General features: G+C 47.1%; 2 protein-coding genes across 4 annotated transcripts; one reads left to right on the top strand and one right to left on the bottom strand.

Annotated features, from left to right (window-relative positions):
• Positions 1 to 3,517: 3,517 nt before the first annotated feature.
• Positions 3,518 to 8,907, bottom strand: LOC120670990 (disease resistance protein RPM1-like). Of its 3 annotated transcripts, none has more exons than XM_039951178.1 (5): positions 8,699 to 8,907; positions 8,535 to 8,605; positions 8,239 to 8,387; positions 4,894 to 7,664; positions 3,518 to 4,006 (listed from the first exon to the last, which is right to left on the bottom strand). In XM_039951178.1, coding segments are annotated over exons 4-5 (2,769 nt in total). In that variant the 5' UTR covers positions 7,661 to 7,664; positions 8,239 to 8,387; positions 8,535 to 8,605; positions 8,699 to 8,907; the 3' UTR covers positions 3,518 to 4,004. The 3 variants fall into 3 exon arrangements, with proteins under 3 accessions (XP_039807112.1, XP_039807114.1, XP_039807113.1); XM_039951180.1 differs by having other exon boundaries at positions 4,894 to 7,653; XM_039951179.1 differs by having other exon boundaries at positions 8,535 to 8,581.
• Positions 8,908 to 11,766: 2,859 nt separating this feature from the next.
• LOC120669013 (UDP-glycosyltransferase 73B5-like) lies at positions 11,767 to 13,398 on the top strand. Its single transcript, XM_039948844.1, has one exon. The coding sequence runs from the start codon at positions 11,798 to 11,800 to the stop codon at positions 12,950 to 12,952; it is 1,155 nt and encodes a 384-aa protein (XP_039804778.1). The 5' UTR covers positions 11,767 to 11,797; the 3' UTR covers positions 12,953 to 13,398.
• The last annotated feature ends 575 nt before the right edge of the window (positions 13,399 to 13,973 follow it).

The following is a 13,973-nucleotide window of genomic DNA, read 5'->3' as shown; positions in this document are numbered from 1 at the left end:
TGAAAAACTTTATGTAACAAAGGTTGTAGATCCTATTTCATAGAATCCAGAACAATTGAGTTTGTATTTTTTTGATTTTTCTATAATTTTATATCAATTTTACAAGTTCACTATTTAATGTGCCCTCAGCGGCAGGACCTAAATGTAAATTTTTTTTACATTTAGGTCATGTCGCCCACTGGCACCCTGTCGCCCATTAGGGGGCGACAGATACCCATTTTTGAAATTTCCTCTATTCGACATATATTTTTGAAATTTTATTTTTTAATATAAAAATGAAAAAAACGCTAGAAGAGGAGTGTCCGTCTATCCGCTGTCCATCTTGACGTGCTGATGTTATGGGCTGCCAATTTTTTTGGGCCCCCGAAAATAGGGGCCCTGTGCGGCCACGCCCCTAGGCCTGGGCCTGGGCCTGCCTCCATGGAGGTCGAGGAGTCGGGCATCTGATCAACATGGCATGGGGCCCGCCTGTCTGGTCGAGCCGACAGAGGGGGTGCAACCAGGTTAGTGCCGATTGTGGTTCGTTGGGGGTGTCTATTCCTCGCACTATGTGAGATTAGATTGATCCATTACAGAGACGAGTACCCCGGCCGGCCTCGCCGTCGACCACCTCTCCGGCTCCGGCGGCCTCCGCCGCCGCCCTCCACCACCACCACCACGCTAACCAATTATGCCGCCGTGCCGTCGATCCACCACCGCTGCAGCCTTCTCTCGCCCCCGCCGCCGGCCTCCGCCCACTGGAGGTCCTACCCTGCCCGGCCGACGGCGCTCCCGTGCCGCCTTGCCCTCCGCCGGCCGAACCGCCGCCGCCCCCGGCCCTCTCCTCTAAGTCCGGCAGCCATGGAACTCGTCCCAGCCCCCAGCAACCCGAAACCTTAAAGCTCCGCCGCCTCCCGCCACCACCCTGGCCGCCGGCGACCTCGCCGGCGGCCGCTCCGCCCACCTACCACCCATTCCCGCCCCTTCTCCCCTTGCTTGCTGGGGCAGCGCCCCCTCCCTGTCCGGAGGAAGAAGATGAACAGGGGAGGGGCACGATGCTTGTGCGATGTGGCTGACAAATATCACTCGCGCGATAAATAGATTTGGCGGGGTTCGTTTGCACATCGTGTCGTCGGACTCTACTCTGGATCGGCCGGGGTCTCCCCAACCGTCGATGGGTCCGTGCGGCGAGAGAGAGCGCCACATGTCTGTGAGTGGCCTGCCTGGACCCTTACGCTGTTTGCCTATCTAGCGGGCCAGTGCTGGATGTACCCCTGGCGGGTGGGCTGGTTACCCGTCAGAGGCTGCCTAGTTCCTGCATTAGGCCCATGAGAGAGCCCATCTTTGAGTTACCCAGGCCCATGAGAGAGCCAATCTTTGAGGCGGTTTTTTCTTTTTTATATTTAAAAAAAATTAAAATTTCAAAAATATATGTCCGTTTTGGAAAATTTCAAAAATATACCCCGGTCGCCCTATGGGGGGCGACAGGGCTCAAATGCAATTTTTTTTTCAAATTTGCAACGAAGTCCCTGGAGTAAAAAAAAAGGGGGCCTGTCGCCCCCCCCAACGGGCGACAGGGGGGGCCTGTCGCCCTCCCCTCGGGCGACCGCTGGGCCCAGCCCACGGGCGCGGCAGGGGGGCCTGTCGCCCCCCCCCCCGCGGGCGACCGGGGTAAGCCCCTCTATTTAAGGTCCAACCCTCCCTTTCCCTCCTCATTTGAGCCTGAAAATTCCACCAAAATTCCAGAAAAAAAGAGAGGAGTGAGGAGAAGGAAAACGGCGAAGCCCTGTCGGATTCAGCACTTGTGATCTGCAGGTTAACACTTGTGCACTTGTGATCGAGGCAGCGTGATCAGTTGCGTCAGGTAGTGCAGAACTTGGGAAGCCGTGTGCAGTACGAAGACAGCCACGGGCCGTCCCAGGCCTCATCTTCGTTCCCGTGTCCGTCGACCGTGCACGGGCCGACGTCACAGTTCTTCCTAAGTGCAGGTAACGTACATATCTCTTCAAATTAGATCAAGTGTTCCTACATATTTACTAATATCACATACAGGATACGATCCAGCTACTGCGTTCGGCCATACTGGAATGTTTAGAGGGACAGCACCAGTTGGCGGACCGTATCCAGGGATGGTACCGGGGCCACAGATACCGGTCTACACAGGTTAGTTTATGTTTCGTATTTCGGTTTCTACATGTCATTACGAAATATACGAGCATACGCTAACATCCACATTTTTTGCGTAGGATTCTACCCCGATGCGGGCGCCGGACCTTCTTCTTCCTCCTTTCGACCAGATAACGAGACCTTCACCTTAGACGACTTCGACAGCTTGTCTCCAGAAGAGCCTGCCGTGCAAGGTGACCCCGATGTCTTGGGGTATTCACAGCTAGGAGGAGCACCACTTGGGATCTCTCAGCAGCAGACACCGCAGCCCCTTGCGCGTCCTGAGCGACATGTGAGATCTCCGGATGTTCTCACCTACTCCGAGGGCCATGTCCGTGCCCAGCAGAGGGCTAAGAGGGTCCGACGGCCTAGGGGTGGTTAGATATATCTGATGTTTGTATCTCTGATGTTTATTTGTAATGAGATAGCTGCGGACTGCTTATTTGTATCCGATGTTTATGATTGTGCTAGTTTACTTGTCATTTGTTTCTATACGTACTATTGATGTGAATTTGTTATGTTTGTGGGTTCCATAATAATCGTGAAATAAGGGAAGTTCTTGCGATTTTTTTCCGTGATTTAATGAAGGACAAGTTAGGTGCGGTAGGAGTTAGCGGCCGAGATCCTGCCGACGATGATGACGACTACACGCTCGAATAGCTCAAAATAGGAACCATAGTGTATCTAGCTGTGAGTACGAAATCCCAAATGCCGTATTCTTTGCCCAGACATACGTAACCCAATAACAGTGCCCTTCCACCATTTCAAAAAGATGTGACAACACGGCAAGCACTCCAGCTTTTTTCATGAATTTTTAGGCTCAAATGACAAAGGGAATGGCGGCTAGGTTATAAAAGAGACCCTGTCGCCCCCCACGGGCGACAGGCCCCCCTTTTTTTTACTCCAGAGACTTCGTTGCAAATTTGAAAAAAAATTGCATTTGAGCCCTGTCGCCCCCATATATTTTTGAAATTTTCCAAAACAGGCATATATTTTTGAAATTTTAATTTTTTTTAAATATAAAAAATAAAAAACCGCTTTGAGACCTGTGGTATTTAACCCGTCAGCAATGCTGGGCATCACGGCACAGCACGCTCAGGAGATGCACTCCGGCCACGGCTAGCGCCGCATTGCTTTGCTGCTAATTTAACACTAACTGCTGGCAGTTGCAGCTAAATCAGCACCATTTGCCGACAGAGTCAGACTCGCGCATCGACATGTCCTCATGTTCATTGTTCTCTAACCTGAATTTCCTGCATGACATCCTTGACTAGTTACAGTCCTTCACCAATCATGTTCTGCCACAAGCAACATTTGCACTGTTGCACATGAATAAATGTACAAGCACATAGATCCACAAGGTGTCTTAAGATTAGTCCACGCAACACTACTCACATGAATGTATTACATCAGTAGGCCCAAAACCGTTTACAGTACCACGAGTGTATCCCAATCAATATCCAATCAATATGCAACCACCACAATCAAATTCAAGCATTCTACCAAAAGCGTGTCAAGCAGTACATGCATATCACTATGCAATGACAATTTGAATATAAACCATTTTTTTAGCACACATGATGTACATGCATATCACTATGCATATCACTATGTACATGATTTCACACTCTAAATGAATTTGGAGGTGAGTCTGAAACCATTGATAAGATAATAAACAAACACTTCATTTATCTGAACAATTGATCAGACCCCATTATGTGAGGATTGCGATAATTTTCTAAGGGTGGGCTTCCATGAGACCTCTGGATTGGACTGAGCTAGACCGAATTTGGGTCAAGTGAGCAGACAATATGACCAGCCGGACGTATCATCATCCATAGGAGCACCCATCTTTTCAGTCCTGAAAGAAAAATCATGCAACACTATCAAACCTGAAAACCTCATTAGGCTGAAAAATCACTGTCATAACATTAATAAATGGTCTATGAATGGTTTGAACTTCTCTACTGTAAAGCTTCTTCTCTTCTTGTTTTTGGCTTAGATTGGCTTTGAACCACAACTGTAAGTATTCATCCTTTGTGTTTTTTTTAGTTTAATAAAAATTTTCTCACAGCGAGGGTCTCCCTCGCTGTGCACAGTTCAAAAAAATGGTTTGAACTTTCAACTTAAGGAAAAACTATGTATTCAAGATTTGGATGAGTGTGTGTGCATGTGTTTGAGTGTCTACATCTGCATTTTTTGGGCAAAAAAAAGTAGTCAAACTAATGTACCGTTCTAGTAATGATCTTTGGTATTTCTCTCAATCTTAAGAAAGGAAATTGATCATTTGATGGGCGTACATAGTAAGTAATTTGATGATGTGTGATATGTGTGGTACAGCTAACAATATCACATCACATCCCATACAAATGCCATTTTCTAACAAAGTAAAACTTACACAATTATTTGTGTAGTAGTCACCAAATTAATTGGTGATGCTCACATAATATTTTCTCTAGATAAACCACAATACTTCATTAAAAAGCATTTTTTCCTATGTCTAATTTTAAGTAAGAGTGGTGCTTGAACTAACTTATTGTCTCAATCACCATCCTAACCCCTTGGATGGAATTACAAGTAGATCCAAGGGGCTAGGTTGGTGATTAAACAATAAATCGGTTTGCAAATTGCGAGCACTTAAATAATAGCACAAACTTCTACAGGTAATTTTGGGTTTCCTGTGGGTTCTTGATCCATTTGTAACTAACATGAAGAAAGTAAAAATGACTTCTTTCTTGAGTGACTTACATTTCCTTGACAACGGCTGGTCGGGTGTAGAATACCACCAGCGAATGTGTTGTATCCTGGAACACTGATTGAGCAACATTAGGAAATCTTCAGTAACATGGAGAAAACTTAGTCGTTGTAGGGATGTAAGAAGCTCAATGCCAACTGGGACATCCTTCAACTTGTTGAGGTGTGCTAGCTGCAGAGTTTGTATACTTTCCATGGCACCTTCTTGTATCACTAACTGAAGTAGATTAGGCAAGTCCCGCACTAAGAGAAACTTCAAATTTGGAAACCACCCACTCCTGAAAATTAATTTGTCCCCATTGCATGTCCTTGTAAGGTTCAGTTGTGTTAGATTATGCAACCGAGATATGCAAGGGAGGGGGTCTTCTTTCAATTGAGACCAGATAAGATACAGAGCACGCAATTTCTGGTCCCCAGTTTGGAAAAGAGAAGACTCAAGTGTCCCCTCATCCAATTTCCCTCTGAGACAAAGTTTTTCAAGGTTGGGAAGTGGGGAATTCAACATATTCAACCGAAGAACCTCATTCTCATCAAACATAGCAATATGCATGTTATACAAAAATTGCAACCGATGTAGAGAAACACTGAGGCGTTCACACTGGGTACCCTTGATGTTCCATACCCTCAAGGCTCTTAGCTGTGAAAGTGCCCCCAAGTCTTTAATAGACTGATCTTGCGCTTCAATTGCATGCAGTGTCTGCAAATTTGTTAAATTCAGTAGACCCTTTGGGATGTGCATACCATGGCGACTTCTAAAAGCTCTCCAAGATGGATCACTGACTCTCTCTACAAGTAAGTGCCTTAGATTCTTCAACTTGACAATTCCAGGTGGCAACTCTTGTATGTAGGAATTGAGGACATCCAGTGTCTCTAAGTTGGAGAGTTTCTCAATAGACTTCGGGAGGAATTTCACCTTTGAATGGCGCAGACCAAAATAGCGTAGATTGAAAAGGCATCCAACAGCGTCTGGCACTTTTTCAATGGGCAACCCACGTAATTCCAGAACTGCAATGTACTTTGACTTAGCTGATAGTGAATGAAGTATTCTGGATGATGGCATGGTCTCATCAAATATTTTGCAAGATCGAAGATGAGGTAGATTTATACTTGATAAAATATCATTGCTACTTTTGACTATAGCCAATCGACGAGTGTCTTTGTCTAGAACACCGTGATTTTGATACTGAAATGCAATACCAAAACTTTCTTTCCGTGATAAATCAATAGCCAGTTCACGGACGATGTCATGCATTTTGCAAGATCTTATCCTACCAAATGAGTTGCATTCTAAAATCTGCAGCATATTCCTGTGGACAAGCTCCACTAAATAGCCTTCTGCCACTTCTTCCAATGTACTTTCACCCCTTTCCTCAATGAACCCCTCTGCAATCCATAGTCTTATAAGAACCTTCCTACGAAGAGAGTAGTCCTCTGGAAACATGGTACAATATAAAAAACAACTCTTCAGGTATGTGGGAAGGTATATGAAGCTCAAATATAGAATATTCCTCACATCATCTAGTCCTGGGTTATTAGTCATCTCCCAACTGAGTTGGTTGTTAATTCGCTTCCATTCTGCAAGATTCTTCTCACGCACAGACAAGAGACTTCCCACAGACACAATCGCGAGAGGCAAGCCTTTACATTTCATTACTATTTTCTCTGACACAGCCTTCAAATCGGTGGGGCAGTCATGATCTGTCTCCCTCTGGAAAGCTTTCTTACAGAAAAGCTCCCACGACTTGGCTTCTGACAAACAATCTATTGTTAGGACACGTTCTTTGGAAGCAAGCATAGCTACATTAGCAATTCGTGTTGTAATAATGACTCTGCTTCCTTTAAGATTTTGAACAAGTGCTCCTGACAGATAATTGAGTGCTTCTGATGTCCAAACATCATCCAATACTATCAAATATTTCTTTTCCTTCAGAAATTCCCTCAACGCCTCCTGAATACCGATCATGTCCATAGTTGCAAGCTTGCTTGGGAGATTTTCCTCGCCCTGAAAAAGTTCAACAAGTAGTTTTCTTAATATCACTACTGGAGAGTTTGTTTGAGAGACAGAGATCCATGCATGACAGTCATAATATTCTCGCTCCTCTTTATACACATTTGCGGCTAAAGCAGTCTTGCCGAGCCCTCCCATGCCATGCAGTACTATTGTTGACAATGCCATCCCATCATTTCTTAGCCAATTCAATAATGTTTCTTTGTTTTGCTCAATACCCACAAGATCTCCACTAATAGAACGAGAAGCACTTGCTAAATATTGAGATCTCTCAACAATGTAGCCAGAGTCATTGGATTGCCCAGCGTTTGCCATCGGAACCCATCGCTCTTTTACCTGAAATAGGTGGACAAGACTGGCCTCTGCTTCCTTTATCAAGGAGATTATCCTATTTAGAGAAAGCAAAACTTTTGGTTTCTTGAATCCTTCTGTTATATAAAAGGTCCATCCGATATCATGACCATTCCGTACAAGGTGTAGATACTCATCTACAATGTCCTCAATCCCATGTGCAAGCTTTCGTGTTTCTTCGACCCAAATTTCATAGGCCTGGTCATTCCGATTGCGTACATCCATTTTACAAAGAAATCCATGAATGAACCTTAGCTCACGACTTATACGGGTCATGCTACCATGGAGTTCTGCAATCTGTGTTACAAAGTTTGTGAATCGAGAACTAGCTTGACTGATTGCTTCATTTCCAAGAGCAATGCTGATTTTCTTCACAGCCAATAGAATCACAGCCTCTGCCATTATTCTGTAAAAGTGTTATGCCGCAGAATTTATAAATTGGAAATGGAATTTCATCTGCTATAGAAGCTTCATATTAGGGATTTCAGTTTTATACTAGTGATTTTTAAGAATAAATGCAAGATATCAAGAAGACAAAGTTTTCCAATTAAATTCACATATAGCAAATGAGTTCATATTAAGCTGTGTGCTATATACGTGATTCTCACATCCCTGATGGCTACAAACGTGACAATCGTGTTTCTTTTGTCTTTTAGATTGTTGATTGATTACCTCTAAAAGAACAACAGCACAGTTAACATTAATCAAGTCGATGTTGTTGGTAAAATCACCGTAAGAATTTATTTAATTGATAATCCGGATGCTATACTAGTCTTTGCCCTTAGCAATGGCACTCACGAGTGTGCAATTGATGATCAGGGATTTCCATATACTATAATCATATAATAATAAAGCAAACAGAGATCAGATATATTCATTTTCTCCCTAGAAGGGATTAGTTTTAGCTGCCACTTCTTCTTTTTGCATACTAGTAACTGTATAAAAGCAACGGAATCTAGAAGGGAGAGGTTAGGACGAACTCGAGCACTGAAGTTGTTTAGATCTGGATAATGGATCTGAAAGGTTGACTTCTGTGCATGCCTAGGGGATCGGGTACGGTGAGCTTCTCTTTCCTCTGAACTTGTCTCGAATGAATTTGGATTGGAAAGCACAGTCGACGAAATTAAATCTACAAAGAAGATTTCGAATAACCTTAATAGATGTAATGAGTTGCTTCAATAAACCAACAGATCACGTCACTTAATTGATACACCCGAAATATGAAAGATCAAGTAGAAGCTTAATTGATACACCTGAAATATCAAGTTTTTGATACCTTGTGCTCCAGCACCAGAAGTAAAGTGATCTTGTCCTGGTCACGAGCTGCAAAAGTTCCCGGAGCAATGGCTTGGGAAGCATTCACGTCATCATTTTAAACATATAGAACAAGCATATTTCGAAAAACAAGAAAAGATTTCGTCTTCGAATAAGAGCGGATACCTCTGAAAAGCGGGGTGGTGATTAGACCACAGCTCCCCACTCTTCCAAGCCCGTTGAAGATCTGTGTAAGCATCCCCTCGATCCTATGCCATGATTTGGAGCTCTTAAGCCTCAAGTCAAACGACGCATCAGTCGTTCTTATCCTCTACTTCAATGTGCATCCTCCCAATTGTTTGTTCATTATTATACGGTTGGATAGTTTATCATTTTCCCACCTAACGCGAGTTGACCGGCGATAGCAACGAGCTCAGCTTCGAAGAGCCATTCGTTTTGACAGATATGTTAGCCAATCCCAGTGAGTTGTAGGGACCTCAAATGGGGAGAGAAAAAAAAAAGAAAAACCCGTTTGCCTTGCCGCAGCTCCTCCGAAAGTAATTTCGGCTCCGGATTATCTCGTGGAGCGTCTTTTCTAATGGAATTGAATTTGTTTTGAAAAATGCATGATAAAAAATTTCCCCTTATTTTTTGTAAATAGATTTTTCGAAACAAAATCGGAAGTATAGTTTACAACAGATAGCCTGGCATACCAGGAGGGATTACAGAGGTCTCAGCAAGAGCTTTTATACGGCACATAGTACTACTATATACTACTATTTGAAAATGGCTCGTACATAAACATTATGCGATCGATATTTATTATATACTACTGAAATATTGGTTAGAAGTATGAGGTAGTATAGTTAGTATAAGGTTAATATGAGAAAGATTATTATCTTTATTTATTTTTAATTATCATCCTCTTTCAGATTATTATCTTTATTTCCTGTTGATTATCATCCTCTTTACATAATTTAATTTTTACCCCTTCATTTCTCCCGTTCTCCTTAAAGCATCTCCAAGAGCTCTTGTATTTTGTTAGCTAAATATGAAAATTGTACCCCTTTGTAAAAATGTAGAACTCCCTAATTCTATGGGGTAGTCAAAGAGACTAGCTAAAATGTGATGGCTATATTCAAAACTGGGCCCACGTCATCAATTTGCATCGGACTGTTCCGCTTCCGCCTTCCCGCGACGTCGCCAATATTGCCTGCCGCCGCCGCGCCGCCGCTCTCCATCGATCCTGCATGCTCTAGTAACGATTGTGAAATTAAACAAAACAGTCCTTGTTGCTGTCAGCCTTGCTAGCTGGGAACAGACGGAGCGGAGAATGGATGCAGCGACAAAGCAACCGCAACAGACCGGCGAAGCAATGCAGGGTCCTCGCAGCGGCGGCCCACGCCCGCAACGAAGCTCGCCCTCGTCGGAGCACGCCGGGGCTGGGTCCTCGGGGCAGCGGTCCGCGCCCGCGACAACTCGCGCCGGCGGCGAAGCTCGCCCTCGCCGGAGCGCGCCGAGGTTGGGGCCGTGCGCCGGAACATGGTTTGGACGCATCCCGGCGCTGACCATAGCGGGTCACGGGAGGAGGCAGAGCAGAAGGGCAGGCAGGCGAGCAGAGCAGACGGGCAGAGGAGCGGCGGGAGGGAGCGGAGGGGTGGGCAAACCCGCGCGAGAATCACGGGAGGGCTGGATGTCGAGCGCTCAATGCTATGCATCTTTGCCCAGTAGCACCCCCGGGATACAAGACGAGAATAGAAAATGATGTGAATAGAGTTTATATTGGATGTGGATTTTTTGGTCTTCTTTTCTTTTTTTAGTCAATTCATCCAATATACAAGAGTTCTTGGAGATGCTCTTAGCATTTTCTTCTTTTCTCCCCTTCTCCTTTACCTCACGAGCAAGCAACGTCGCCGCCAATGAATCATCTCGTGCACGTCCTGCCGCTTGCCGCCGGGATTCGAATTGGGCCACCACTCGGCTCTAGAAACCACTGGCGGCGGCGGCCCCGTGACCATATCCGATTTGTAAAACTAGGCCATCAACTCGTGCTACCGCACGAGTTAGCATTTGATGGTGACTTTGAGATTACATTTTTTTTAAATTTCACTTTGAGATTACATTTTTTTAAAATTTCATCTGGACGAACAATCGATTGAATTTGTTGTGATTGCTGTACGTGTTAGTTTAGACAACTCATTGTATAAGCTGTTTTTTAGCTGTCTGTATGTGATAAATAGACATCAGCTGTCTAAACTGTTGTACATGCCCTTAGAAACTACACTCTACAACTCATGATTTCTTGGTGTGGATTTCTATTAAACTCTCTCTCTCTTTTCTCCACCTATCATATTTGTTCTCTATTTATTATGAAGACATCACCTCACTCCTAATGCATAGTATGTGCAGCAAAGCGTAAGGAAGGAAGGATGAGTGGCACAAGATTGGCTATGGAATCTGGTGCACGCTGGTGCATGCTGTTCCGAGTGATGTTCTGTTCTGGTGCATGATTGTCTATTCTGTTCTGTAATCTACTTTGTCTGCATTGTTAAAGCCCAGTGATGTTCTATAATTTTCCTCCTTTTATTGGTTTTTTTGGAGATTTTTTAAAGCTGTACAGTACGAATATTATGAGAAATTACCTGCTGCTTTCAAACAGTAAACATTATATGTTGTCCTTGGTGTCGGGAGTCATTGGCTATTTATTTTTACGTTTGATGATCATACCGGAAAACCAGCATGCTTATTAAGCCGTTAAGGGTTATGCAGGCTGCGTCACGTACACACACACGAATACAGCATGTGGGCTGCCGCATGAGCCCGCAATAGTATGCGGCATCTCGCGGGCAGCCTGTATAAGCCCGCTAGATTTTGCTGGTCACTAGTTGGGACGTGCGCGGAATGGTGGTGGACCCGCTGCTATCTCACTGCTCAGCCAATGGGAAGACACCCAGCGTGTCTCCGCCGGCTTCAGTCGGCGTCTCGCGAGCAGCCCGTGCGACTCTCTCTCCTCGCCCACGTCAGCTCCTAGCCAACTCCCCGCCAATCATTATACCTGCTCTTATGCGGACGGGTACAGTACAGGTACCCCGTTCACCGCCCCACTTGCCTACTATTGACTCGCATTTCTTAAACGTTCTTTGATGCCGGCACGCCGCCATTGTCAATAGTGCTCAAATATTTTCAGCTGAAAGTGACCATAAAGATTCGCAATCTAGTATAAATCACCCCAGCGAAACTTCAACTTTGCAGCACCCAACAGCAGCAGCAATGCCTTAGCTCGCCATGGCCCCGACGACCGCCACCCAGGGCGCCACCGCAGCGCACCACCACCATGCTGCCAACAGCACGCCCGTGGCCGGCCGCGACCACGTCGTCATCTTCCCCTTCATGGCGAAAGGCCACACGCTCCCGCTGCTCCACTTCGCCGCGGCCCTCTCGGCGCACCACAGGGACCTCCGCGTCACCCTGCTCACCACCCCAGCCAACGGCGCGTTCGCCGCCGGCCGCCGGCCCCCGTCGGTGCGCCTCGTCGAGCTCCCGTTCCCGACGCTGCCGCCGCTGCCGCCGGGCGTCGAGTCCACCGACGCGCTCCCGTGCCCGTCCCTGTACCCGGCGTTCCTGGGCGCCACGGCGCTCCTGCGGGACGCCTTCGCGGGGTTCCTCGCGACGCTCCCGTCCCCGCCGCTCGCGCTCGTCTCGGACTTCTTCCTCGGGTTCACGCGCCGCGCCGCGGCCGACGCCGGCGTCCGCCGCGTCGTGTTCCACGGCATGTCCTGTTTCTCCATGGCCATCTGCAAGGCGCTCATCGTGAACCCGGCGGCGGCCAGCTTCGGACCCGCCGGCGCTCCGTTCCACGTGCTCGGCATGCCGGAACACGTGGCGATCACGCCGGACGAGGTCCCCGACACGTTGGTCAAGTTGGCCGACCCCGAGGACCCCGTGACCCGATTCATCATCGACGACGTCGGCTTCTCGGACGTGCTCAGCTGGGGCGTCCTGGTCAACAGCGTCGCCGCGCTGGACGAGGACTACGTGGCGCCGCTCGAGTCATTCTACCAGCCGGGCGCCCGCGCGTGGCTCGTGGGTCCGCTGTTCCTCGCCGCCGGCGACACGTCGGAGGGCGACAAGGAGCAGGACCCCGACGGCTGCCTTGCCTGGCTCGACGAGAGGGCGGCGCAGCCAGGATCGGTGGCCTACGTGTCGTTCGGCACGCAGGCCCACATCACTGACGCGCAGCTCGACGAGATAGCCCACGGGCTGGCGCAGTCCGGCCACCGCTTCCTCTGGGTCGTCCGGTCCGATACGTGGTCGCCGCCGGTGGACGTGGCCCCCGACAGCCGGATTGTCCGCGGGTGGGTCCTGCAGGAGCGTCCTGGCCCACAAGGTAGTCGGTGGATTCGTGAGCCACTGCGGGTGGAACTCGGTGATGGAGAGTGAGGCCCCGTTTGGGAGGGCTTTTGGAGTGGCTTCACGAGCGGCTCCAGGTGAAGCCCTCCCAAATGTTTGTTTTGTAACCGGCTTCACGTGTGAAGCCGGTTCTGAAGCTAGCGGCGGCTTACACAGACAAAGTGAAGTCATGAAATCGTGGCTTCACGCGGCTTACACATCAATCTAACAAGTGAAGCTGTTTTGCCAAACATTTTCTAAAACGGCTCCAACTCCACCAGAGAAGCCGCTCCATCTGAGGAGCCAGAGCCGGAGCTATTTTTGGAAGAGCCGGAGCCCTGCCAAACGGGGCCTGAAAGTGATCGGGTGCTCTAGGCTAAATGTGAGAGGAAGTGAATTAGGCACTCTAAAAATCTTAATCTATGTCTCCAATTAATTTGCACAAAACTGAAACTAAAACAAGTTATCTAAATATGCAACTATGGTTCACCTTAGTGTAAAACCCTCACCCCAAAAGAGTTTTGCAACATATAGCTAATCCTAACAAGATACTACACTAAGAAAGTAAAGGCACACAAATTGCAATATGAAATGCGGAAGCTTAAAAAGGAGGGATGAGAGAAAGCGAACTCTCGACACGAGGATATATCCCGTGGTTCGGTTTGCAACAAAGGCGCCCCTACGTCCACGTTGTTGAAGCACTCAATAAGAGTATTACTTCCCGGCAATTAAGTCTCTTCCGTGAACACAGTCACGGTCACCTTGATCCCGATCTTTACTAAGTGAGATTGCGCACGAAGGAGGGGTCTTCGTCCCCCGCACGATGTCGTCGACGCCGCTCCACACCAAGCCGGAGGGTCGTAGACTTGCCGGCGAGCCACCAAAACTCCAAGGATGGCCGGCGCACCAAGATACAATGTTGGTTCATTCTAGAACCACAGTACAATGATCTAAACCTTGCTTGATCACTCACTCAAGAGCTAACCTAGAACTAACACTCACAAAGCTTGTGCTAAGAACTAAGGATTTGATCTTTATGCTCTTGGATGGGTTGGAGATGTTCTTGGTTGTG

Source organism: Panicum virgatum, chromosome 4N (assembly GCF_016808335.1).
Source record: "Panicum virgatum strain AP13 chromosome 4N, P.virgatum_v5, whole genome shotgun sequence".
NCBI classification, from domain to species: domain Eukaryota; kingdom Viridiplantae; phylum Streptophyta; class Magnoliopsida; order Poales; family Poaceae; genus Panicum; species Panicum virgatum.
This window is presented reverse-complemented; position numbering and strand designations above follow the sequence as displayed.